The 27,359-nt window shown below is 33.6% G+C and overlaps 1 protein-coding gene and 1 long non-coding RNA gene across 5 annotated transcripts in view; one reads left to right on the top strand and one right to left on the bottom strand.

Annotated features, from left to right (window-relative positions):
• Positions 1–593: 593 nt before the first annotated feature.
• Positions 594–27,359, bottom strand: part of HNF4G (hepatocyte nuclear factor 4 gamma) — a 187,959-nt gene continuing 161,193 nt past the window's right edge. For 3 of the 4 annotated variants that reach the window (XM_036765037.1, XM_036765042.1, XM_036765035.1), the window contains 9 exons: positions 22,522–22,693; positions 19,750–19,844; positions 16,886–16,992; positions 12,605–12,760; positions 9,596–9,683; positions 7,276–7,428; positions 6,673–6,909; positions 5,571–5,693; positions 594–2,645 (listed from right to left, as the gene is read on the bottom strand). In XM_036765037.1, coding sequence (XP_036620932.1) covers positions 2,524–2,645; positions 5,571–5,693; positions 6,673–6,909; positions 7,276–7,428; positions 9,596–9,683; positions 12,605–12,760; positions 16,886–16,992; positions 19,750–19,844; positions 22,522–22,667 — 1,227 coding nt within the window. In that variant the 5' untranslated portion in view covers positions 22,668–22,693 and the 3' untranslated portion in view covers positions 594–2,523. Of the gene's footprint in view, positions 2,646–5,570; positions 5,694–6,672; positions 6,910–7,275; positions 7,429–9,595; positions 9,684–12,604; positions 12,761–16,885; positions 16,993–19,749; positions 19,845–22,521; positions 22,694–24,492; positions 24,688–27,359 lie in introns of those variants that run through there. The other variant, XM_036765043.1, reaches the window with a different exon arrangement.
• LOC118854815 lies at positions 17,280–25,640 on the top strand. Its single transcript, XR_005010728.1, has 4 exons — positions 17,280–17,360; positions 19,695–19,885; positions 23,326–23,434; positions 25,324–25,640. It is a non-coding gene; the product is annotated as an uncharacterized LOC118854815 (long non-coding RNA).

Raw genomic sequence — 27,359 nt, 5'->3', positions numbered from 1 at the left:
AAAACAAAAGGAGGTCATCATTCTCATCACTTTCTAGATTAACTCTATGGACTGGAAGGAATCTTGCATCAGTAAAATAACTAAAGGAATAAGCACTTTCATCTTAACAAGAGACAAAGCCTAAAGATGTGCTAAGATTTTTTTTAACAGTAGAAGGAATTGTTAGAATGGGGTCAGGCAGGATATTGTTGGAGGGAAGAGAACACTCACAATTAACCAATTAAACACATATAGAAGCAAAGTATTTCTAGGTTATTCATTCAAAAAGCTGAAATCCTTTTAAAATATAAGTCAAAACTATAGGCTTTTGTAGAATGAAATTTAAAAGGACTACTGAAATACATATGTGTGTATGTGATTTCCATAAATTTTTAATACTGTGCTTTAGAATTTACTAATTCATTTTCTTCACACCTGACAAAACTAATATCAAAGATCATGATATATACTTCTATATGTGAGTATATAAAAAAGATTTAAATTTGTATAGTTATAACAGCATTTGTACTAGCTGAAAAATAGCCCCTTTGAGACATTTCTTTTTTGTTTTTCTTTTTATTTTGAAATCTTAGTAAAACAATATGGTATCACAGTCTGGGGAAAAAGTTTTCATTTCACTATAATTTAACATTTAACAAATTTAGTCATTTTTGATTTTAACAAGGTAATTTATAAAAATAATTTTACATTTATAAAATAAATCAACATTTCACAATAAATTATTCATTTTCATTATATGAAGTGAGTTTGCACTTGTATAAAATACATAACATTGTCTCTTTATAAATTCAAAATATCCTGAAACTTTTAATGTGTCTATGCCCACCCAGCCTTTTCATTTTGGCAGTTGAGTATATAAAAATATTTTATCATATATATTCCCTGATGAGACTGAGCTGTGAAAACCCAATCATATAAGCTCAATAGTGTGGATGCTCGGTGAATTTATGTGTTTATATAATATACTAAAAAATTTTTCCATATTACATATTTAAGTCATATTCCAATGTGTCTTAAAAAGAGAGCAGTATAAAAAGAATCAAAAGTTAACAAAAAGGCAGCCACCTACATAGATCAAAGAATCTGTACACATATAAAAAGGAAACACTCTAAAAACAATATCCCAAAGTTACAAGCTCAGATAATTTTTCTCCTCTTACCCTTAACAGGTATATTTAGCAATCCACAAAGGAGGACACATATCACTTAAAGGCATTTTGTGGACTTCTGTGAAATCACTCTGAGTTTTAAGGTTTCTGTTTTCTAAAACTTAATTCCACTTGAAGAGCCAGTGAATTAGCTGACATATTAATGAAGCCATTCAGAGAACCATAGAACTGTAATGGCCAGAGTCCCTTCTGTAATCTCCATGCTAACCCAGACTGGGCTTGAAAGTTTACAGGAAGAAAACTGTTTCTAGGGTCAACTCAATAATGTCTTCTTACTCTTTGTTGTGGTCATGATAATGACTAAATTTTAATAATTACTAAGTGTAAACATTTTGAAGTGTCCTATTAAAAGGCAGGGATTTTTTTTCATATAAGAGAAAAGCACATTAAGTTCTAGAAACTGCATTATGCTTGGTATGATAGGTACATGGTTCACTTAGGCTCCTTGCCATGTGCTATTTGAAAATCTACTGAACTGAATGGGCTTCTCTATTACAATTTCTCCAAATCACTACAGATATTTCCTTCTTGTGTTTTCTTTAGAAATTTAAGAGTTTTTTTCTAGAGAACAGAGAAGTAGGCTTTTTTAAAACGTGTGTTAAAAAGTACAAATAATGCTATGGCTCATTTGTTTATCAGTGAACACACATTCACATGCATGTGCACACATATATACATATACAGTGTAGCTCAAATATTTCATGTTCCCATCCTTCTTTGAACTTTTTTACGTGAATGAATTATGCTTCTTGAATTCTCCAAACAAGGTAAACCTAGCAGAAGATGTTATTGGATCAAATACATGGAACTGTTGAGTCAAAGATATGCTTCAAGGTCAAACAATGCCTACAAGTTATATATTTTTTAAAATGAAATTAGCTCCATTATACAATAACTGATTTATTTACTAATCTACAAGTTTATAATTTATCAAGCCTTGGTTCATGTTTTAACTGAGGCTTCCTAGTCGACTATTCACAGCAAAAAAGTACACTTAGTTCTGCATTTTGTCTCTATGAAGAAATTATTTACAGATTTAAAAGAATATTAAGAAGGTATCTGCAAGTAATATATCAGATTTCACTAGTCCCAAAACTGTGCAAGGGCAGTGAGAAAATATACACATCTAAGAACAAGTTAAAACATTACATCCAAACTCAGAATTGTATTATTACTTTGTGTCTTAAAGCTTTCAAAGGTTTTAAAAAAATAGATAATAGGAAACCCTCTTAAAACAGCACCATAATCCTTTAGCCAAGGGTTAGCCTTAATCACTATTCTGAGATATTTGTAATATCACCTATTATTCACATTTAAGCAGTGCATGTTAAAATAGATTAAAATACAAGTATTATCACAATTGCTTTTGTTTGGGCATAGATTGATGTGAAATGACTGAAGCCTGGTTTGTGGGCATTTTGTACTGTTCTTGTCCAGAGCCTTGTGGTGGGGAAGGTAGTGGGGTTTCAGGAGTTGCTGTAAAAAAAAGGGAATTTGTTCAAGAAAACCAATTGCAAATATTGATAACATTTTGAGAACATGTCATAACATTGTACATCATCGAGGACTATCTCAATATTTGGTATTTTATGTTGTAAAAATACCCGGAAAGATTTTGTATAATGTGGAAATTTGAAAAATGAAAGCTATTTGTTTTTTGCTTCTATTAAACTTTTAGGATCAACAGCTAAAACAAAATTACCAAGTCAAAATAAAAGTCATATTATGAATCTTAACATTCACATTCTTTGTGATAAAAATATGCATTTAATTCTCTGAGTACCTCATGTAGAAAAAGCTTGTCATGTGAACAATCATGAAATCATAGAAGCTTATAATCTTAAACAACTATCTGCCATCTTTACATTAATTAAAAATTCATATAATGAAATATCATTAATTTAGATTCTACTTAGTCAGAATTTTTAATAGTTCAGACATGAAGTGTGTTTGCTTAGTAACCTGACAATGAAAATGGGAAATGACTGGCCTACAAAAAGGTTAATAAATATAGTCAGTCATATTTCTATGTTTCTTTAAGATGTGCAAAGATGTGCAAAAAAGATTTGCACAACCCACTAGTTAAGTAGTACAAGTTTTATTACCCTCATTTTACAGATGAGGAAACTGAGCCTCTGAAAGTTTAAATGACTCAACTAGTCACACAACTATTGAATGTCTGAGGCAGAATTTAAACCCAGCTCGCCTAACTAACAGCCCCTTTCTCATTCTACTAGTTAGTTAGTCATTTTAGTCCTGTCCCACTATTTGCAACCCTATTTGAGGTTTTCTTGGCAAACATAATGCAGTGGTTTGGCATTTCCTCCTCCAGCTCATTTTACAGATGAGGAAACAGAGGCAAACAGGGTTAAGTGATTTGCCCAGGGTTACACAAGTAGTAAGTGTGTGAGGCCAGATTTCATCTCAGGTCTGCATTATTCCACTAGGCCTCAAAGCTTTTCAGGACCCAGGAAGCCATTTTGTATGAAAAACATTGACCTAAGCCACAAATGATTCATATCCATTTATTAAAGCATTTAAGAAGAATGACATTATTCCAGTGTCTCTCCTCATCTTTCCAAAATATGTTTCTTTTAAAATGATTTATAACTGATTTTTCCATTGTATGACATTTTCTCTAGTTAAGGATGAATTAAGAGAGACTTTACTATAAAACTAAATCATTGTAACTTAGAACGAATTCCTCCTAGTCATTTGTTGTTACTGGTGATAGAAGACAGAAAGTATAGACTCAGTCACTCTGACTAGGCCACTACTCAATAGAGAACAGAACTTGGCACAGAGGAGAGCCAAGTGCTCTGGAGTGACAGAACCTGCCTCTGCTCCCTTATTCCTAATTAGGTGTGACTGTGGATAAGTCCTTTCAGCTTTTCTGCCCTCATCTGTAAAATGCGTAGGTCATACTAAATGATCTCAAAAGTCTTTTCCAACTCCAAATACTAAGAAATGAATTTAGAATCTGAAAAAAATGTAGCTTGATGCTTTGTTGCCAAAGACAGAAGTAGTAAAATTAGTTAATAGTTTGCTATTATGTGCTACTAAAACAGAAAAAAATAGAAAGCTCTCATTCTTTAACAAAGTCTGACTTCTTTGTTAACCTTAGTAAATGAATTCCCTATTATTTTTAAGTGCACCATCACTGGCTATATATAATATGTTAGAGGCCTTACTTTGAATTCTGGCTATTATCTATGGATTTATGACTTTGGGGGCAATATGATGTGTAATGGTGTCCTAGAAAAAATGTGTATGTGTGAGATCTAAATGTTTTAAGTTGTCAGTTTCTTAATTCGTCAAATGCACAAAACCAAAAAAGGTTACAAATGAAAAAATATGATGTAAAGTGATCTTCTAATTAAATATTAGTTTGCAAGAAAAGAAAAAGAAAAGGAGAGTGGTGAGGTTTAAATGTTATTTGGAATGCCAGATCTAGTTTTCAGAAAGTAGTTTTTAATTATAAGGTATGTGTAGATTCTCTAGCTAATGGTAGGATAAACCTGTGATGTTAGTTGCTATTTTTGATGCTTATGAGTATGTTAGCATGATTTGTTTTCAAAGTTTATTCACGAATATCACTGTCATAGATTCCTGTGTGGTCTTGGTCTAGTTGGAGAAATTCTCTTTCTCAGTTGCCCTGAACACAAAACACAGAAACTAATATCCTTGGAAAGATGAAGCAAAATTAGTATTTCTAAGTTACTCTAAAGACCTATTGATGTCATATACTTTTTAAAATTGTTATCTTTTAAGAATTGTGATTAGATTATATTGAAATTGACTACTTAGTACCATGAGTTTAGAAATAATAGTACCTATATTAATGGAAACATTAAAATAAAACCATTTATTTCAGTGATTGAAGTAGTTTGACATATACAGGTTGGATGTTTTAAGGAATTTGGGATTAGTCGTATCTTGGCACTGATTCAGAAGAGGATACTTCTTATGATATTTGTCATAAAGTTAGAAGATTGCTATCCCATCAATAGATTAGCATAATACAATTGGTTCCTGCATCTGCTATAGATATAATGTGTTCGGATCAGATGAAAATAAGCAATAATGAATCATTGTATTGAGGAAGTACTTTTAGCTTCAAAGTATTTTCATATTTTCTTATTTTCTTCTCACAACAAACATGTCAGTTAGAAAAGGGCAGGCTGCCTCACTTTCCTCTTATAATAGACAAATTCAGATGTATGGAGGTTCACTGACTTGCTGTATAACCCACTGCCAATATGTCCTTAAACAGAGACCAGAAGACAAGTTTTTTTTTGTTTGTTTCTTTTCGCCTCCCCTGGGCTCTTTTCTCCAAATGCAAAGGATTAACAGGTCAAAAGATTAAGAGATACCATGATGGAAATTTTACTTATTACTTACAGATCTGTTCTGTATGCACGGGAGTTGACATAGAGCTTATAAGTATAGTTTGCCCGGTTAATGGATCCTGGGATAAATGAGGGTGCACAGGATGATGTAGATGGCTAGTATCATTAGAAGCACCTAAAAATATAATGAACACGCCATTGTTAGTGATACTTCTGAAGAGCAAGCTCACTTTGGACCAAACATTCTTACTGGCATCTCAGATATTGCTGTTATTGTAAATTGCCTTTTGGGAATTTAATAATAAATTAATGGGAACACTATCATTTTACGTACAATGTCTGCTTTCACTGTATGCTGCTTAAATTAATATTGCAGATTATAATGCTTTGTATTAATAAATGGCCTTGTGTATTTCTTCCTGGAATCATTACAGAGCTTGCTTGCCATTAAGGTAATTCTAAGAACCACTAATCTCTAGTCAGTAAGATTCGACATAATCCTAATATCATTAGCCCTTGATATTTTGGAATAAGGCCACAAACATCACATAAAGTTAAGGAGAAAATAATAAGGGGGGAAGGAATTTTTACAGTGAATTTAATCTAGATCAAAATAAAGACTTTTTTAACGATCTTAACTTCCTGCATTAAATGATTGATGGAATATCTGTTTTATTTTTTTCCCTTTCAGTGATTGCTTAATAATTCGTGCTACTACTTGAATTGTTTTAAAGGTATTTATAGTAACTTTTATGTGGCACTGCAATTTCAATGCCTTTAATGTCGTGAATTAGCAGAGCAAAGATCCAAAAGAAAAACTATAACATTCTTGATGGTAGTGTAAAAAACAAGTTAATCACATTGACCATATTTTGAAGGGTGTGAAAAGAGTCCATGTGGAGCAAAGGTAACATAACTAGTACTCATATGAGTATATTTCCAATATCATTGTGCCTACACAATCACAAAGCTTTCTTTAAAACATGTGAAAATTAAATTCCATATATCATTGCAAAAGGAAAAAAAGGCATTCACAGAGACTTTAAAGAGCAAAATAAATATTTCCAAAAGATAAAGAGTGCAAACTAATTCATAAGCACTTAATACGATGTTAATGAATGTCATAGAAATTCTTATGTTTAAAATGTATTTACCTCCTAGTAACATTTCCTGAAGTAAATTGTCAATTTTAACCATCCCGAACAGTTTGACAAATTGTATTTGCTCAATCATTTGCCAAGTGATGCTCTGCAGTGTAGGCAGGAGCAAAAGCAATTCTCCAAACCTTCCCCTGGAGTCATATTGTCTGTCATTGATGTAGTCCTCTAAACTGATCTGGACTTGGAATCGCATGTTCTTTATTTTCACTGGATCACTTAATCCTTTTGCATCTGAACAAAAAGAAAAGAAAGAAACTATCAAGTTAGAATTATAGAAAGAAAGTCAGTATAGCAGAGTAGATAGGATGCTGAACTTTGAACCAGAAAGATCAAGGTTAAAATCTTGCTTCTTGCACTCAGTAGCTGAGGGTCCTTGACCCAATCAGTTGACTTCCCTGAACCTCAGTCTTTCTATTTGTATAATAAAAGGACTGAACTTAATGGCTACTTACGTCCCTTCCAGCTTTAAATCTATTATGCTATACTATTTTAGCATTTAGGTTGAGGGTAGCATGACAAAAAATATATCACAGTGAAGTCTATTCCATAAATTATTTCATTGTGATTTTCTTTTGAAAAGCACTTCTAAAAACAAACCTGGATCAAAAAATACAATTGCCTTCAGACAAGCATACTCATTGTCATCAATCTGAATTTCCTGAAATGGGCGGACTAGCTCATCTAGAACGCGATTGGCCACACGACTGATCTCCACCTCACAGCTGTTGCGATGAATGATGTAATTGTTACCTAGAAGGGGAAAACATATTAGAAACAGTAAGTTATCATCAAGTGTTTCCTAAATCCAAAGTACCTTTAAAATGGTTAAACTTTGGAAGATGCCAGCAAACTCTGCCAACTACTAGCATACACAAAAAAAAAGTTCAGTAAAAAATTTCAGGTAAAAAAATTCAAGACCTCCTAATTGATAAATAATATTTATAATGTGATCATATGTATCTGAATAGCTTCAGCCACTGGTGATAATGGTGGAGAGCAGGCTAATGATGAACTAAGAATTTGCAAAGGAAAGCAAAACACAATGATTAACTTTCAGTTCTGTCAGTCCTCTGTCAGCATCTTACTCATTAATGAAGAATTTAAAAAAGCTAAAGAGCCCTTAGAGGTTACATTGAAGGAAAATAAGAACTGATACTGCTTTGGGTGCTAGATGTGCTTCCAAATAATCACTATTGCATGATGATTCTCAAAAGCAGGGGAAAATGGTTTTAACTTTCAAAGATTAACATGATCCTTAGCATAGTTAAATTGAATACTCCTTGTATACCCTTGAATTCTCCCATTCTGTAACTACAAGTGATGGATTAAATTATGTAATAAACATTGGACTGTTAACATCAGGTAATCATTTATTAATGAAATGTGAAGAAGTGAAGGTCATCATCCAAATGAAGTAAATATTAATGGGAGGATATATGCAAAGTGACATATAAACCTTAAAGTATTATTGAAATGTTAGCTATTCTTAGTAGTGGTATTAATTTCTCAGGTTCCCATACAAAGATGACGTTACATACTTCCTTTTCTGTCTGTTATGAAAAGTAACTTACCTAAAAATGCCAGGGTAAAGCAGCTTACAAAGGTTTAGTGACAATTCCTCCCCATCCCAATAGTATATTTAGCTCCATGATGACAGAATTTTATTGATATGCAATATTGATTTTAATGTTTAACTGGCTTTCCAAAAATGCACACCACACTTGTAAGTTTAATCTTTACTATTCACACATCACCTTCCTCACTTTCTTAAGCTGAGACAAGCAGCAAAATAAATCAAGCCCTGGTAAGTTTGCAATTTTTGTGATATAAATGCTCACGCTGAACATTTAACAATCAGATTCCATGAAGTGGTATGAGCTGGATCCAACACACCTCTGCAGCACCAGGCATGCATTTATACTTAGTGCTTCAGTCATAATGGGCAATAAAACATCCTCTGAACCACAATAACTAATAACATTTTAAAGACATTACGTAAATGCCAGGGGGAAGCATTAGGCAAACAAGTGTGTCATCCTTAGATAAGTCTTCAACAATTTTACTAATGAGCATCCTTTGTAGGCCAAGGCAGCACGGATACATTGAGGAAATTATTTTCACAACACTGACAAAAGCTATTTATTTTTCTAGCATGGATTACTGCTAGATGGCAAATATTAGTTCTTTTTCTTGCCCTTTTCTGTTTAAAAATGTACTTGTAGGTCTGATCATCTATGATGTGACTGATTTTTTTTTCCTGTTTGGGCCAATAGAGATCATTATGATCACTGAAATTGAAGGAGATGAACATGTACTTTGCACATGCTTTTAGGATAATAGAATCATAATTCAAAACTGAAAGGGAGCTTGTAGGTATCAAGTCTAAATACTTCATATTACTGAAAAAGAAACTGAGGCCCAGAGAGGTTAAGTAATTGCCTATGTTTCCAGAGCTATTAAATATTGGAGCAAAGATTTGAACTCATGTCCTCTGACTTGAAATCCAGCACTCTTTCCACTGTTCCATGCTCCTTCAAAAACCATTCTACAGCAATTATAATTATTCAACAGAAACCATATTAGAGAATATACAAAGCCACTGCATTTTTAGAATCAGAAGAGTTATAAAGGACCTTAGAGGACATCAATCAAACAGAGCCATCCATTCAGCAATAAAGACAAAACTTGGATTTGAAATATTTCATTGTGTGTGCTAATATTATTTGAAATGTTTGTGGTATCAAAGTAATCATCTCTATTCTCAAGACTCCAAACAAATAGGTTTGACTACTAATCATAGTCAAAATATCTGGAAACATAAATGAAATTGTTAATTCCATAAAAATCTGTTTAATCCCAAACATATGCAAGAAAATGTAGCAGGCTTTGCATGTGACAGCATTCACTGGATGCTTACCCAAAAGTAAGATGTCTTTATAAATCATGGATCTCTTTGTGGCGCCAAGCAGCAAGTGCTCTCCTGCATGTGCTCTTAAAAGTGCAACCTTAATAAAAGAGACAAAGGTTATAGATATTAATTATTGTTATAATATAGCATTTAAAAGGTACTTTAGAATTTATAAAGTATTTTATGGATAATTTGATCTTCAAAAAATCCCATTTGTTAGATGTTATTATTATTCCCATTTATAGATGGAGAAATAAGGTAAGAAAAGTTAATTTACTCGCCCACAGTCACTCAGCTAGAAAGTGTCTGAGTTAGCATTTGAACACAGGTCTTCCTGACTCCAAATCTAACATTCTATGCAATACGTCATCTAGATCTTTAATAATCATATTAAGTAACAAATAAAACATTGAATGTAATAAGAAGTTGGACTTATAGACTTCTGTGTCCCTGACTGCCATTAGTTGTTTTAACTAACTAGAATAATTAAAATGTCATGTCATTCTGGCCTTAAAATCAGGACCCTGGGGCTAACAATCTCCAAATGATAATCTTTTAATTTCTACCTTTTATATTCATATTCATCATCATTAATTCATATGTTTATCCATTCAGCAAACATTTATTAAGCACTCACTCTGTGTTAAGTTATTGTGTGAGGCACAGGGCACAAGGACTATAACTGGTGATCTAATAAATGCTGCACATTTAATGAAGGAAGCACAGTATCTGTACATTAGTAAATGGAAGCTACTTTTAGGATGTGGCTTCATTTCTACTTCTAAAGAAAATGAGTAAGTCATATATTTTATTTTCCTGTCCACACATCAGAAATCATCAGCTTCTCAGGAAGGATATCCATGAAAAAAAAATGCTACATATAAATGTTAAAATCCTGTTCGTGTTGTTTAAGTTATGATACTGGCATGTCTCAGCATTTTTACTATCCAAACTCTAACAAAACCTATAGAACAAAGCTATCTTTATGACAGGTCAATAAATGTGATTCATACCAGGAAGGTAGTTAAGAGGAACGTTTTAAAAATCATTCCACATTTTTTAGTTCTCACCACTTGGTGAGAAGCTCTCTTCAAAATTTAAGTTAAACTTTCCGTGCACATTTATTTTTCAGTTGTTCAACATATATATTTTTTTACTCTTCCTGTTATTTTAAAGGATCTTAGAATCTTCCTTTTTTTTACTTCCTTAATTCTGGGCCACAAAGATAAAGATCATTTGCAAAGGGTGTGACATATTACCTGGGGATATTAAGTACAGGAGAAGGAGGAGAGCGTAGATTTTTTTTTTCAGCTATATCATGTAAGAGAAATGATTAACTTATTAGAAACAGGATATGGAGGGTTTTCAAATGTATGTGAAACTAAACATCTCACTTGAATTGCTCAACAGATTTTATAAACCCATCACCTTCAGTTAAAAAGATCTAGAAAACACTTCGAGGAAAAATATGTTCAAATTTGAAACTTCTTACATACTTTTTTTCTGGAAGTTAAGTCAATATAATGGCATCTTTAAAAGGCGCATGCAAAAGCTAGTAAATTATTCCCACCAATGAGCACCAGGAAAGAAACATCTAAATGCTGGCAGAACACAAGAATAAACATGAGCTACCCACACACTGGGCACTCACGATGTCCTGTGACAATATCCTGAAGTGTGTTTTGCACCATGCTGACAAGTCTATTTGAGTTATCTTCATAGCCTAACAACTTCGGGTCTACATTGAATATCAGTACTTTGAGGGCCTTTACTCCCACTCCCCATTTTTCCCTCATGAGAACCAGATTATCTATATTTTGGAGAATAGAGTGAGAGGACGTCAGGGCTGTTAAATTACATTAGAGATCAGTTGATTGAATACTTGTACATTGTAGATGGGGAAAGCAATTTATCTACTCATAGTCACCCATCTGATTGGAGGCTGAATTAGACTGGAAGTCTGGTATTGACCTAGTGCTCTTTCCATTCTATTCTGAGGCCTCCCCACCCTAGTTATTTAAATACTATCCCAAAACTGGAAGGCACTTCAGAGGTCAGAGAGTTCAACCTCCACCTGAAGCATGAATCTCCTCTGTAACATTCCTCACAAGAGGTCAATCAGTTTTATTTGACAAGCTCACTGCTTCTAGAGACCAAAACAATCTAAGATTTCCTTTGCACAAGAGATTTCAGAGCTTTCCAAAGTGTACATTTAAAAAAATAAGGACATTATGCTGTTTGCTCTATGACATTCCTTTAAGTTTTAACCCAAGTATGAGCCCTTTGGAGTTGTCTTTGCACCTTGTAGGTGCAAAGGACTCATGATGGAGAGGGCTATCTACATCCAGAGAAAGAACTATGGAGTCTGAATGCAGATTGAGGCACACTTTATGCTCGCCTTTACCCCGCCCCCTCTTTTTTTCTCTTTTGTTTTTGTCTTTTTTTGTTTTGTTTCTTCTTTCTCATGATTCACTCCATTGGTCATAATTCTTCTTTACAACTTGACTACTGTGTAAATAAGTTCAATGTGAAGTTATATGTAGAAGATATATCAGATTCCATGCTATCTTGGGTAGAGAAGGGGAGGAGGGGGGAAAAGAAAATCTGGAACTCAAAGTTATGTGGAACTGAGTGTTGTAAACTAAAAATAAAAAAATATTAATCAAAAAATTTTTAAAAAGTTTTAACCCAATAATTCTTTGACTTATTAGAAAAAAAATAACCAATAACCCTCTGAGTCTTAGAAACAACCACTAGCAGCATTATTTGACAATTGTTTTAAGAGTACACACCCTTCCCTACCCCCACACATGAAATATTCATTTAAAGTGATCAAATAACCACATATACATTTTCTCTAGGATCTCAGGAAAAAGTAAATGTCTGCTTGTTGGCTCTAGGAAAATCATTTAAACCTCATCAGAAATAATAAAGGCTGCTTGTCAATCCAACGGAATGAACAGAAACATTTTAATCCAACAGTTCACGTGTTGTTTTCATGTTTGGCTTAATGTATACCTGATCATCCAATGGTAACTCACAGAAGGCAGGAATATATTTAGCCCACTCCACCAGGACTAATAGCTGCTGTTTCATAGATTCGCAGACATCACCAATACTTGCAATTTTCTTAACATTTATGTCAGTATTTGCACCGGGGCTTGAGATTGGCATCTAACAAGAAGAAGAACATTCCATTAAGCAGTTCTATAAAATACTTTTAAACTCAGTATTTTTCTTTACTAATTGTTGATTTAAGCAGAAGCTACTGACGTTATGATCATCAAAATACAAATACCTTGAAATTATGTAAAAGTTTGCTCTTTGCCATCCTGTGTGAGGCTGTTCAAAAGGGAAATTCAATTCAACAAATAATTAATGAGAACCTACTATGTGCGAAGTCTTCTGTTATATCTTGGACATTTATAAAGTTACATAGTTCAGTTATGTTGCTGGGAGTACATATTTTGTTTTTCATGTGTTGCCCAACGTCTCTCTCTAGACTTATTGTAACTAATATCCTTCTCACACTCTATTATCCATCTAACTAGGTTCCCTCTATATTTTACACACACACACACACACACACACACACACACACACACACACACGCACACACACACACGCACACTACTTCCATCTCCAACTCTTTGCAATGGTATCTCCCATGTATGAAATGTATTCTCTCTTTCCTTTCCTCTACTCAGAGAATTCTCATCCTTCAAGTAGAGTAAGTTGTTACCTATTTTTTTTTATTATTTTCTCAATGAAGCCTTTCCTGCTCTCCAAAACTCTTCTCCTTCTCAAACCATCTTGCATTTAACCATTTTGCATTTATTCTCCTTATAGTTATTCCATTGTACTGACTTCATTGTTCTACATCTGTGAAACCTGGACAGTCTACCAGTGCCATGCCAGAAAACTGAATTCTACTTGAATTGCTGTAGGAAGATTCTGAAGATTACCTGGCAAAATAAGGTACCTGATACTAAGGCCCTCTCTTCTGCTGAACTGCCAAACAATCAAACTATTTCAGAGAGTGCAACTTTGATGGGCTGGCCACAAAGCCTTAATCAAATGGACATCTACCTAAAAGACTTACAAAGAATTCACACAAGGCAAGTGCTCTCATGGAGATCAGAATAAGTGGTCCAAGGACACTCTCAAGGTCTCTCTGAAGAACTTCAGCATTGACTGTCAGACATGGGAGATGTTAGCACAGGACCCCACAGCATAGCATGCCCACACCAAAGAAGGTGCTGTGTTCAATGAGCAATGCAGAATTACAGAACTACGGTAGCACAAAGAGACATTTCTATCCCAAATGTTCAGAGGGACTATTTGTGCCTGACCTGTGGTTTACAAAGCCTTCTAAGCTTGTGTTTGGACTGATCAGCCACAGTCGAATACACTGTACCTTAACCCTAACATCACGTTGTTACTGACCCTCTTTGAACACAAAGGACGAATGACACATTTATTCCATACTTAGTTATATATGTAATTGTGGTGTCCCTTATTAGAATGTAACCACCATACATGTAATGATTGTTTGATTCATTATTTGTATCCCTAGGATTTAGCACAGTAACCTGAAATATAAGAGATGCTTAATTAATATTTGCTGATTGTTTGATATAATTACTTTCTAATACTGGACATTTATAATTTGAGGAAAGGGGTGACTTAGGTTATTCCTCATTCAAAATACCTAGACTTGTGGTCCAAGACCAGTTAAATCCTAAGGTTTGTTTTCTGAATGAGGAAAAAGAAAGTTTCAACTATAGAAATTCACTGACAAATTGTTAAAGCTTCTGGAGAAAAAGGGGTTCAGTAGACAAACTGTATTAAAGTGACAGTAAAGTTTCAGTAAGAAAGTCAGGACAAAAGTATACTGCTAGACGCCTAGCAAATGGCCTGGATATTTTACATAGGCAGCTCAGTGGCATAGAGCATAAAGCTCTGGAGCCGGAGTCATGATGACATGAGTTCAAATCCTAACTCAGACACTTAGTAGCTCCGTGATCTGGTTAAGTCACTTAACCACTGTCTGCTTCAGTTCCCTCGTTTGTAAAATGGGGAAAACGATAGTATCTCCCAAGGTTGTTGTGAAGATCAAATGAGACAATATTTGTAAAGGGTTCTGTAAATATTAAAGCCGACACTGTGTTAAGGGTTTATGTCTGAAAGAAGAACATTTTAACTCATTTAAATTTAACAAATATTTATCATGTGTCTCCTAAATGTGAAATACTTTCTGAGTCCTGTGGAAATAAAACTTATATTATACATAGTTATAATACATAATAATATTTATACATAAAGATGTGATTAAGGTAGAACAGTTATAAACTTCTCCCAGGATGCTGACATTTAAATGGTACAAAAATTTAATGACTGAGCTTAGTTCTTAGCAAAAAAAAATTGAAGAAAATAGTAAGCCACCAGTTATTTTTTTAATAACACCCACCTGGGAGCCTGTACTACAACTAATCCTTTCTCCTGTTGAACAAAACTTGTCTTCAGTGTATATCGCATTATTTTTACATCATTAACTACAAAGTTCAATTGGGGGAGCAATTAATTCTGCTTACTCCAGGTGCCGAAATCATTAGTTATAACTTTAGACACAGTTTGTGCCTCCATGGAGCTCACTGTGTTTGAGAGGGTGATAAGGTAGCTAATTTATAGGGTGAAAAAATGAGTGGTAGGCTTCAATTTAATTCAATAATTATTTATTGAGAACCTACTCTATTCTTGGTAGTATACAGCATTGAGACTCTGGAAGCTGGCCTACGAGCACTAGCTTACTTGCTATCCCTCAAGCAAGAAACTCTATCTCTTGCCCCTCTCAGCATTTTCACTGGCTGTTCCCCTGGCCTGAAATACTCCCCTTCTCCATCTCTGTATCCTGGACTCCCTAGCTTCTTTCAAGTGTTAGCTAAAATCCTGTCCTACAAGAAGCCTTTCCTGATCTCCCTTAGTTCTAGTATCTTTCTTCTACTGATTATCTCCAATTTATATATCTTGTTTGTACACAGTTGTTTGCATATTTTCTCCCCCATTGGACCATGAGCTCCTTGAGAGTAGAGACTTCTTATACCCTTCTTTGTATCCTCAGGCCTTAGTACTGTGTCTCACAAGACTCAATAAATACATCTAAAATGGTCTAGTAAAATGCAAAACTTATGATTTGAAGTTCTGAGTTTGTGGAAATAATTAATTATTAATTAATTTAATAATAACTTTGTGAGATACTTGTATATATTCAGTGGTAACTTATTTATCTACAACTGAGGATAAAAAGTATCTCATGACAGATGCTTCATTCTAGATATTCCAAGTCATAATTTACAAAGGCAAGTTTGATCCTATCCTAGATTTCTGAGAAACATGTTTCCTGACTGATGTGCCTCTTTTTGAATTTCTGATTCTACCCAAGTTAGAAACTAATATTATTGAATTTAGCAGGCTAAATAAACAGAGAAGATGGGAGGGAAAGTTGATAATTCTATGCATATTTATAAAAACAAAGTCATGGCTTCATTTTACCCATATTTCTTTTAGTCAAAAACAAAACAGAATGAATCAACAATTATAAGGCTTCCAGGAAAATTACTCCACAAATTCATGAGACATCAAAAAAAGAACCTTCTTTCTTTCTTTCAACTGATTCACCCAGGAACTTTTTTTAAGCATTAATAACTCACTCCCCCTCAGGACAATAATCATCAGCAGAGAGCCCAGCTGATTTTCATTCCTCAACGCCACGCAGATAAAATTTAGGACTTAAAAGAAGACCAGAGAATTTATAAGGAAAAATCCACACAAAATCATGGCCAAGTTCTCAATCAGAGACCAGCATATTATACCTCAAGAAGGCCTAAATCGCCAAACTGATTAGTCAGTTTGAATTTCCTTCTACTCTCCCCTACTTCTAAATAAAACCAACGCCCGCACCTGGGACTGTGCCCTGGCTCATCCCTTATACCTTTCACCTCCACTCCCCTACTCTGGCTTTGGAGAATGCTAGATCTTAGAACTCTAGGTTTTCCCTGGGTTCATCAAAACCTGCAACTTGACACCAAAATAAATCCAAAAGTGCATACATTGTGTGATTCCTTCAAATTTGGCGGTGTGTCCTTGAATAAAAAACCTTAATACCCAAGAAACCCCAGCCTCCATCATATCAACCTTCTATCTGGCCCACTCCTCCACCTCCCAAATGAAACATTTTCAAGGAGATAAAACACTTTTCTCCTTCAAACAGGATGAGGGTGACATGTATCCAGCACATACCTGACGAGAAAGAGCTTCAGCCTGTGCCAATGTATTAATAGAGGGAATGTTGCTGCCTTCGAAGTTATTTCTCCTTGTGCTTATCCTGTCTCGTTCATTTTGCACAGCTAGAACACAATAAACATATGACTTAATTACTTGAAATTTTTGTGTATGCAAATATGTGGCAGGGATTTGGAAATATTAATAGTTTACACTATGTAATATTGTGAAGTTTGCAAAGTCTGCATTATCCCATTTGATTCTAAAGCAAATTAGGGAGCAGATAATTTATTATCCGCATTTTACAGAAAAGGAAACTGAAACTCAGAGTAGTTAACTTATTTGCCAAAAGTCACAAAGTTAGTCAGTAGTAGAACATTAATTTAGACCAAGATCTTCAGATTAGAAGTTGATCTCTCTTTACCAACACCACACTGCTACCAGACCTAAGCGGTTGAGAGCCCTGAGAAAGGCAACCCTGAAAAGCAGGAAGGTATGACTTATCTTCTTTTAGCTAGTATTTGTCACTTTAAAAAAGTAGTAACAGACAGCCTTGTCTCTAGAGATAATGAAACACTGGGATTTAAGGTGTTTCATGTTACCACACACTGCAGAAAATGTTGGGTCAGCCAATTCTGCCCTGCTATATTTTGAATAGTCTGTATTCTACTCCTTTCTAAGTTAATAAAACTATAAGATAACTAGAGAAAGGGAATTATCTGTGATGCTGACTAGGTCAAAGAATAGAACATATTCACTGACAGAAGATGTGAGTCATGGAAATTCTAAAATGTCTTTTCTTCATGTGAAAAACACTAGAGCAAGAACAGCAAGTAAACTAAATCTATTCTTATGGTCATTTAAAGACTATAAGCTTGTGGTTCTCCTTGGGGACCCTGAATTCTTGAGGAGTTTACTAAATATTAGTGAAGGAAAAAGTTTCAAGCAGGTGGCTTTTTCCCTCTGGAGCCTAAAAGGATAGAGAAGAAAGGGTTCTTGAAAGCTAAAGAATCTCAGTGACTACACTTGGATCCCCTGAGAAAAACCAAGCTTACCTCATTCATCTGGGGAGAGCGGAAGACAAATTTTATAAAATTACATTTCCCATAACTGCTTATCCAGATTTAGACAAAGAAGGAGAAAGAAGCATGATTACGTGAGGCCATATATGAGCCCTGGCATCTTTTAGGTGCAGCGTACACAGTCACATCTACTTTATTCAGTCCCCAAGCAGCCTTTCATGTGAATCACCTAGACACGTGATTTTGGAGACTTGGGTTCTATAGACAGATGGTAGATGAGACAGAGACAGACAGAGACAGAGATAGACATAGAGAGAAAGAAACAGACAGATGTGTGCGTAGTTCATCCTTTATTGTGGAGATCTAGTATTTGATGATGAGGTCATTTGATTTGACTATTTTAATAAAATAAACCTATTTGCATAGTGGAATTTAAGAAGAAGCATACCTAATGCTACCAGTCAATATAACACAGTAAAAAGGGCACTGGCTCAGCAATCAAAGGGCCTGAGTTTGAATATTGATTCTGCTACTTATCAGGCAAGTTCATTAACCTACCTGGGTTACAGTCTCCTTATCTGTAAAATAAGGTGCTCAGATTAGACAATCACTGAGATCCTTTACAACTCAGCATTCTATGATATATTAATAATCAATTATGTGAGCTATGTGGTTCTTAAGAGGCCACCTTTTATACCGGAAAGACTCTAAAGCTTTATTATTGCTAAAGAATATTTACTGGTAGATTCCAGCTATTTTTTTCTCCTAAAGTGCTTCTTAATTTGCAGAGGAAACATTTTTGTAAAAGTATAAATAAGAAGTTGGATGATGACATTCTGAGTTTGCTGTAAGAGTAATCTTTAGATACAATTTTTAAAAATCTAATATTGTGGAAGACTATTCGGTCTTCTTTGATCTTCTGAATTAATTACTGACCATCTTGTGTTTTCATACGATAATTTTTATATGACTATAGAAAATGTTAAGCATATATATCTACTTTTAAAATTTTCTCATGAGAATTAATACTTAAATAGTAATTCAAAGTAAAGGCTATGATTTACACATTATTGTAATAAAAAGTAACCATTTACATTTCACACATTCTTAAAAAAACATTTAAATACACACATAATATAAATTTACATCAAAAAGTCAAGTGCTTCAACTTTTTTTTTGAACCAAGGTGAAGAATTAAGTTTGGTGGTGAGGCTAGATGGAAATCATTCACAAAGTTGCCAACTAATCTTTTAAGGTGGTAAGTATGATCTTTTAGAAAGACTTTTGAGAAAAAAAATTGCATATGGAAAAATATTATTACTGAAAGTTATATGCTTTTAGTTTTCTACCTTCTTTGTTTTTTTTGGGGGGGAATGGCACTGTGCTGACAAAATTAAGCGAAATTTAAACAAAGTCACACAAATAGAAAAATGGGTGTGCAATGATTTTCTTTGGCAAATTTATCACTTTGGGATGTAAATTCTTTGGGTAAGTGCTTCATATAAGGGCCTTGGTTTTGTGTGTGGTATACATGCTATGAAACTGATAGGCAGAAAATAGTATTCCTATTATGGCTTTTCAAATGCTCTGATTTTATTTAACACATATGTTCTTATATACAACCTACTTAGGATGTAGGAAAATATATCAGATATTGTTTTAAAAGTATTATTTAATCTTATAGTGAAGTATATGATACCATTATTTAAAATAAAGAAATAGATGATTCTTTTTTAAAAAAAGCATATTGGTAAAGTCAATATAATTTACTGATAGAGTTATTTTGTCATTTCTTTCCCTAACAGTAAATTTCAGACTTCATTTGGGTGATGATTATGTTGCTGACAAAAGAAATGTTACCTTCTTTCTTCATTCCTGCTCGAAAACACTTTTTTAAACGACAATATCTACACTGATTCCTCTTGTCTTTGTCAACAACACACTGTCGGCTGAACCTATTTCACCAAGAAAAAGATGATAAATTATTTATTCTTCTGTAAGTTCTATGCAGCAAGAGAAGTAAACTACTAAGACTACTATATGTGTGTATGTGTATACACACATACAAGTATAGTATATACATATATACACATATTAAATATTTTATTAATTTTATATATATAGTATATTCATATATGTTAAACACTGTATTTATAGTTACATGTTGAAATGGGATACAATGAAAAGATTTAGTCATTCCTATTAACTCTGACCTGTCTATGGGATACCATGACCACCCCTGACATGGAAAATATAAATCATAATCCTCATAGAGTCATTACAATGAGTTATAACCATCACATCGTTTATATATTTATTGCCATATAGACATGATAGTAGCCAAGCATGAGTCATTAAAAGCCTTAAGCTTCCCCCACCATGATACTGGGAGAAAAGAGAGGATCCAGCATAACACATGGCAAAGGGGCAGTGTTGAAGACCAAGCAGTGGACTTGGAATAAAAGATTCTTACTTCAAGTTTTGCCTCTCATTCTCATTATGTTGGCTGTGTGATGATGGATGTATCACTTAACTTCACTGAAGCTATATGTGAGAATGTAATATATAAATATACGTTTATATGTATCTGTGTGTATACATGTCCATAGATTATATATAGTTATCCTCATTCTTCTAATCTGATTTCCACAATTAATTACAAATCAAAAGAAATTAAAAACCAACTTAAAGAAGTTTAATTTAAATGAAAAAGTATATATGTGCTTAATCATAATATTTTGAAGCAGTCATCTTCATAACTGTTTTTCCTCCTTTCTTCACTAATTATTTGCCATGAGAGTAAAAGCATATATTCTTATATTCTAGAGCTCAAATAAATTGCTATGCCACTTAGAGGTTAAGATACTATAAGTATCAAGTAAGTAAAGTTGGTTTTGTCTCAGGCCAGGAAAAAAAGGCTATTTAACTCAATTGGGTGACACCTTTAATAATATCATAAAGCATCCATAAATGAAGAAATTCAGGTGAGTAAAATTCTAGGTGACCAATAATACTGACTAGAGAGAAAGACAAATTATCATTCTGTCAATCTAAAAGTACCACAATATTTATGGTGGGACTAGAGTTTAAGGTGGAATGCTAAGGAAATGAATTTTAAATGAGCACTAATTGATCTTTAAAATTTTCCTATATTTTCTGTGTCTCACAATCCTTGCTCATGAAAAACATCCTAAAACCCAAAGTGAATGAAAGTGTAAAATTTGCCCCATTTCAAAAGTCATTTTTTTTTCAAAAAATGATTGATTCTATGTGCAGCAAGTGTTGAAGGTTTCACAAATTGAGAATATACTTTTACTCCTGAAATTCACTACAGTAACCATGATCCCCTTTTTAAAGAAAATAGATAGGCTTCTGCTAATTGAGTGTGCTACTCTTCTCCTTTATGATGTTTAAGCCTAATTTTTTTCAATTCCAATGGTTCCAAGAGGAATATTTCAACTTCTACAATAGATACCTTCCTGAAAAGTTGGTTATGACTTGGGGGAGGAGGGGAACTAAAATTAATCATATTTCACGTGTATTATAATATTATTATTTGTAAGCTGATCCTGTGGTGAATTATGTAATCAGTCTAAAATTTTTCAGGTCTTCAAATCTAGATTTTCAGAAAAAAATGTAGAATTAAATTGAAAGTATTTTTAACTAGGCAGGAAAACTTTTAAATGTGAAAAAAGTTTCATTTTTAAATGTAATGACATATTGGAAATACAGTGGCAGAAGTCTTAGTAAATTTCTTTTTTTTGAGAACTAGATATTAAGAGATTTAAGAGACTAAAGTAATATCATGGTGAATGGCACAGAAGTGAAATGAAACTGCTGATTTATTTGAAAATATCTGATTTGTTCCAAAGGGGGACACAATCAACTTGAACTTGCCTTTCATCAGCAAGGGAAACATTGCACAGTTTTCCCATTCAGATCTCACCTCTTTCTAAATGGCAGCTATTTATACAACACCAACACAACATTCATGCAAGACCTGGTTAACTAGACAGCCAAAGGGTCACTCTATCATTATGTGATAATTTAATCGATAGAATAGGACTACTAGTTCACATTAACACAGCAGTTTTGTTTTTCTTACAAAACTCCTGTAAGGTAGGTACCATGAATATTATTATCCTTGTTTTACAAAGGGCACTAAGACCTAGATAGATTAAGGAGACATTCTAGACCTATGGGGGCGGGTTGGGGAGGGGGTGGGTAGAGAGTCTTATTCTTTTCACAACAATAGACTTCTCACATTCAGGAAAAATGTGACAAGTCTCAGAGTTACATAAGATTTTCAAAAATTGACCTGTGAATTTTATTTCCTATAGCCATAATCTAATTTGAATAACATCAATTTACTTGAGGAAAAAATATGGTAAAGAAGATTAATTTTACCTTTTAGTGCTAAAAGTTAGCATTTTTCCTGAACAATAACAAATCACAAGCACATTATGTACCTTTACATTTTAGTTAGAAAAATCTACTGTGTGTTTGTATATATAAGCTACATGTGACTCATTGTTACAGTAGTGTTTCTGATATAAACCAAGGAATCTCTGAAGCTCATCTAGTATATTGCTATGTTAAAGTTAATTCTGCAAAATGGGACATTTCAAGTACCTGCAGGAATAAACATGACTCTTTCGAATGCTCCGTCTGAAGAAACCTTTGCACCCATCACAACTTGAGGCACCATAGTGCTTTCCAGTTGCTCGATCTCCACAGATGGCACAAAGACTGTTGACCCCGTTGTCTGAAGTATTCATGCTGTTTTGTTCAGTAGCAGAACCGTCTTGTAAGGAAGAAAATGACACACTCTCATTGAAGTGCATTGCTGATATTGATTTCTTCAGTAAATTTATCCAACATAGTCTTTACTTTTAACCAAATATTCATTGGGGTCTGCTAAAGATTCAGAGCTATTTACATGTCGATAACAATAAACCAGAAAATCACATAGTTTTGGAGCTGAGAAGAGTCTTGGAGATTTCCTTTCCAAGTCTTTCATTTTATATATAGTAAAAGCAAAGCCTAGACCTAATTCAGTGACTATTTTAAGGTCACACAATAAGTTAGAAACAATTGGAACTAGAACCCAGGATTTTCAGCTCTCACTTCAGCGTTCAACCAACTGTGCTATACTGCATACTTAAAATCATTTTTAAAAACTTTTGATGAACATATAAGACAATATACTATTCACAACAAATTTGTTTTTTATCAAAAGTTGCTTTGGGAACCTTAAAAAAGTAATAAATGTAAGAATTTGGAATGTTAGAAATTAGACATTTCCAAACATCATTTTCTACACAACCTCATAGGCACTTATTCTGGTCGTGGATTATGACATGGCATGAAGCATTTTACTGACTATTAGGAAATATGTGTTATTTATTGTGACAATATATATTTTATTTTCTTTAGAGATGAAAAATTACAGAAGTTGGACATAATTTTTTCATTGTTGCTACTGCTAAATAATCTCATGTAGATTATAATATCATGCACATTATTCATCACTACATGTATTGAGGTAAGTAAAGGCACAAAATTTAAATGAAGAACTTCAGTACAAGCTTATTTATTTTCCTTGTTGAAAAAAAAATAGGATTCCTCAGTGAAGAAAAGGAATTTTAGAAAAAAAATTTACTTGAGAAAATCATGTTTAAAAGAGCACAATTTTTAGATCATCAATTTATGTATGGTACTAAATTTATAATTATACAATCTTATGGTAAGCTAAAATATTATGAATGCCCTGGGTATAACCACCTTCATCAACCTTGAATTCCACACAGATACCCACAAATACTCTCACATAACATCATGAATTAAAACTAGTTAATAGAGTTAACAGAATTATAATTTTTAAAACCCTTCTCAACAGGATTTTTTATTTGATAAAACATACTGTCAATTTAAAAGATAATGGCAAACTAAATTCCACAAAGACATTTACCATTAGTAACTACAATCTGATTTAAAGTTAAAATGTTACACTAGAAAAATACCAAGAGCTTCTTTTGGCTAAATATTAGCTTGTAAAGAGCCATTCTGATAAAGACTTCAATCCCTTCCATATTATTGATCTATAGAAAAAAGTAAATAACCTATTTATTTATTTTCTCATTAACAGCAAATAAAACTTGTAAGGATGATAATGAATGGGACCAGACAATCAGCAAAATTTCCAAAATATCTATGAAACTTTGCTCTGCCTACAAATGTCTAATATTGCCCCCAAAATATTCAGTGATAGCCAATAATTATTACTGCTTGCTATAACTCACAGACAAATAAATTGCTGCTAAAAGCTTCCTCTCCCTATCCCTATCTTACTAGCTTATGATAGGGCACTCTAACTACTTTATTATTTTGACTAAGGATTTTCTTTTTCAAATAAGCCTAGCCTTAATGCTGTTAACCTTGATTTTGCGATGAAACTTAAAGACCTGATTTGCTGCTATAAAAGCATTCCCCACTTTCTCGACTAAGACAACATGCCACTAGAAAGCTGTTTCACCCAGTTTAACTTTTCCTGTTAGTGTCTCCTTTTATGACAGGCACATCAATGAGTAGACGAAAACTCACCACTTGAATTGTAGAGAATCTGCATAGTTTCAAATTCCAAAGTAGTATAAGTTGGGTCTAAGACTTCACTGTAGTTTGCTATATCCATGTCCAGAATTGGTTCTGATCCCCTCATCATCGAATTGGGAGAATCACCGGCAAGCGGCCCAGGAGCTCCAGGGCAGGTAGTGTGAGATGCCTGTTTTGCTTGCAATCCGTGATTGATCATCCAAAGTTAACTGTAACTTAGTGACTTATGTGCTGCAATGGGAGGAGCTGTAAAACTGTAAACTGTTTCTGCTAGGCATGTTCTGCTTGTTGGGTTTTTTTTCCTTTCTTTTATGGTCTACGAAAGCAATTTCTTGTGATAATCTTGGAATGTTTCATGGAACAACAGCCTTTATCAGAAATACTTAGTGGACCAGCAAGATTTCTTAAATTGATTTATAGCAAAAGATAACTAATGTCATTGACAGAGAGATTGAAAAAAATAACTTTGGGATTTGAAACTGAAATTTGAAATTACATTAAAAATTCTGAAATTAACCAAACTGGTTTTAGTGCTGGAGGAGTAGTTGAAACTTGATAATAATCATAAATGGCCTTATTCATACCATATTTAAATCTAAGAAACACTTTCAGGGATTATTAAGGTCATAGGATAAGGTTAACTGTCTATGACTCAAATGAAGGTTAGCACTTCATGATTCTCTTGCCAGGTATGAAGCCCAGGATCAAATGTTCCCACCTACAATATGAGGATACTATTTTTTTTAAGGCTTTTAGAAAGGGATTTGAGATTTTAAATGAAACTATGTGGTGTAAATGCTATCTTTATATGTTTTTATTTAGATGCCATGATCATCATCATGAAAAGCAACATGGAAGAATAGAAAATGCAGTAGCTTTGGAGTCAGAGGACATGGATTCGAATTTTGCCCTGTTACTAATTGAATCACCTTCATCAAGTTACTTAATGTCTATGCATCTCAGTTTACATATGTAAAATGCAAGGGTTGGTCTAGATGGCAAAAAAGGTCCTGAACAGCTCTAATTCTATTATCTTGTGATAAAAATGAATTATATTTTCACAGAAATTCAGAGTTTTAACTGTTTCATATTTACAGAATGAAGTGCAGAAAAACAATGGAGAATTTTAGGATCATCTCTAGTTCAGTATATATAAAATCTGCAAGTACAGTATTAATAATAATATGTTCAAATTAATGAATATTTTAATTGCTTAAGATGAGTGTTCTGAATTTTAGGTAATGGGGATACAATGATAAAACAAAAAATAGTCCTTGGTCTCAAAGAGCCTATGTACATCAAAATGAGGCAAATTTTAACAAATATTTTATTAATTTGTTAGATTACTTGGTACTTCAATTGTCTTTCTTAGGTTGTCTCAGGCCATGGGTTCTAATGAAAATACTACACATTGTTCCTTCCTATAAAAATTATTTTTATAGCACTACCTTAATTCTGGTGGCAGCCATTCAATTCAAATTAATAGTTCAATTCAATTGAAAGCCATTAGACTTTTTTAAAACCAGTATAAATAAAAGCTTGCCAGATATGAAGAAATTTTGAAAATTCTTGTTCTTGTTTGGGGCATTTTAATGAATTCCATTGCCCTTATCTATAAAACAGAAGGCAATCCAGAAAATGTGAACATGGCATAACAGCTCATAATAGCAATATGTCAAGTCCATTTTGTGATGCTTAGGTATAAAAACACAGTCCTAAAGTTACATGGACCTCAGAATTTCACAAATGAAATCCAAGAATTTTTTTAAGAGCTGAAATGGACCCTTAAGAGAGCAAACTTAATCCCTTCACTCTTTTAGATAAAGAAACCTGGACCTGGAAAAATCCAATGACCTCTCCAAATGCAGACAGCCAATATTTAAGAAAGCTGGAAATACACCCAGTTATTTATTCCAAATCCTAAAGCAGTGTTCTTCCCACTTTATATCCTACAATACTTAGTAGTTATTTTACATCCATTTTTAGGGAAGATTACAAATTGTTTATATACATTTTAATATTTCCTTTTGAATTAATACCAATGTTATTTATATTTCCTCTTTAAATTTGATTCTTCCTTCTCACTAAACTCAGTAAGATTCTCTTCAGAATATTTTTGTATACCAGAAGAGAAAATGAAGGAGTCTTAGAACAGAACATGCAGAAAGCTTACAGTTTTACAATGCATACCCCTGCAGCACATAAGTTACTCAGTTACAGTTAACTTTGGATTATTAAGAACAGACTGCAAGCAAAACAGGCATCACATGCCACTTTAGATTCCCTGGGCCACTAGCTTGTGAATTTCTCAATTCAATGATCAGGGTATCAGAACCAACTACAGACATGAAGATGTTAAACTGCAAGAAGTCTTAGACTCAGTTGATACTACTTTAGAGTGGCTCTCTTTCACACGTTTATCTATTTCCAGACTGGAAGTTCTAATGGTTATATTTCACTACAGAAACATTTAAGAATTATTTAACAATTATTTTATAACCTTCTTAGCTTCAAAAATGAGAATATAATCCAACATGGAAATGTCAGAAATTATTCCAAAACCTATCTAATGATAAACATCCACTTAGACTCAACATGTCCAAAGTTTTAATCATTCTTTTCCTAATTCCTTTTTGGCCTTTCTTCAATTTTCCCATTCCTTCTCATAGGCCAACCATTCTCTTTATCACTTCAACCTCCAAATGATAGAATTGCATTTGGCTAGTTCTTCTACCTCAGTCCACAAATCGAATCAGTTGCTAAGTCCTATTGAATCTACATTCACAGTATGCCTCTCACATCAAATTTTCTCTCTTCTCACATAGTCACCATCCTAGTTGTGAAACATCACCTCTCAC

The sequence above is a fragment of the Trichosurus vulpecula genome, chromosome 1 (assembly GCF_011100635.1).
Source record: "Trichosurus vulpecula isolate mTriVul1 chromosome 1, mTriVul1.pri, whole genome shotgun sequence".
In the NCBI taxonomy this organism is placed as follows: domain Eukaryota; kingdom Metazoa; phylum Chordata; class Mammalia; order Diprotodontia; family Phalangeridae; genus Trichosurus; species Trichosurus vulpecula.
This window is presented reverse-complemented; position numbering and strand designations above follow the sequence as displayed.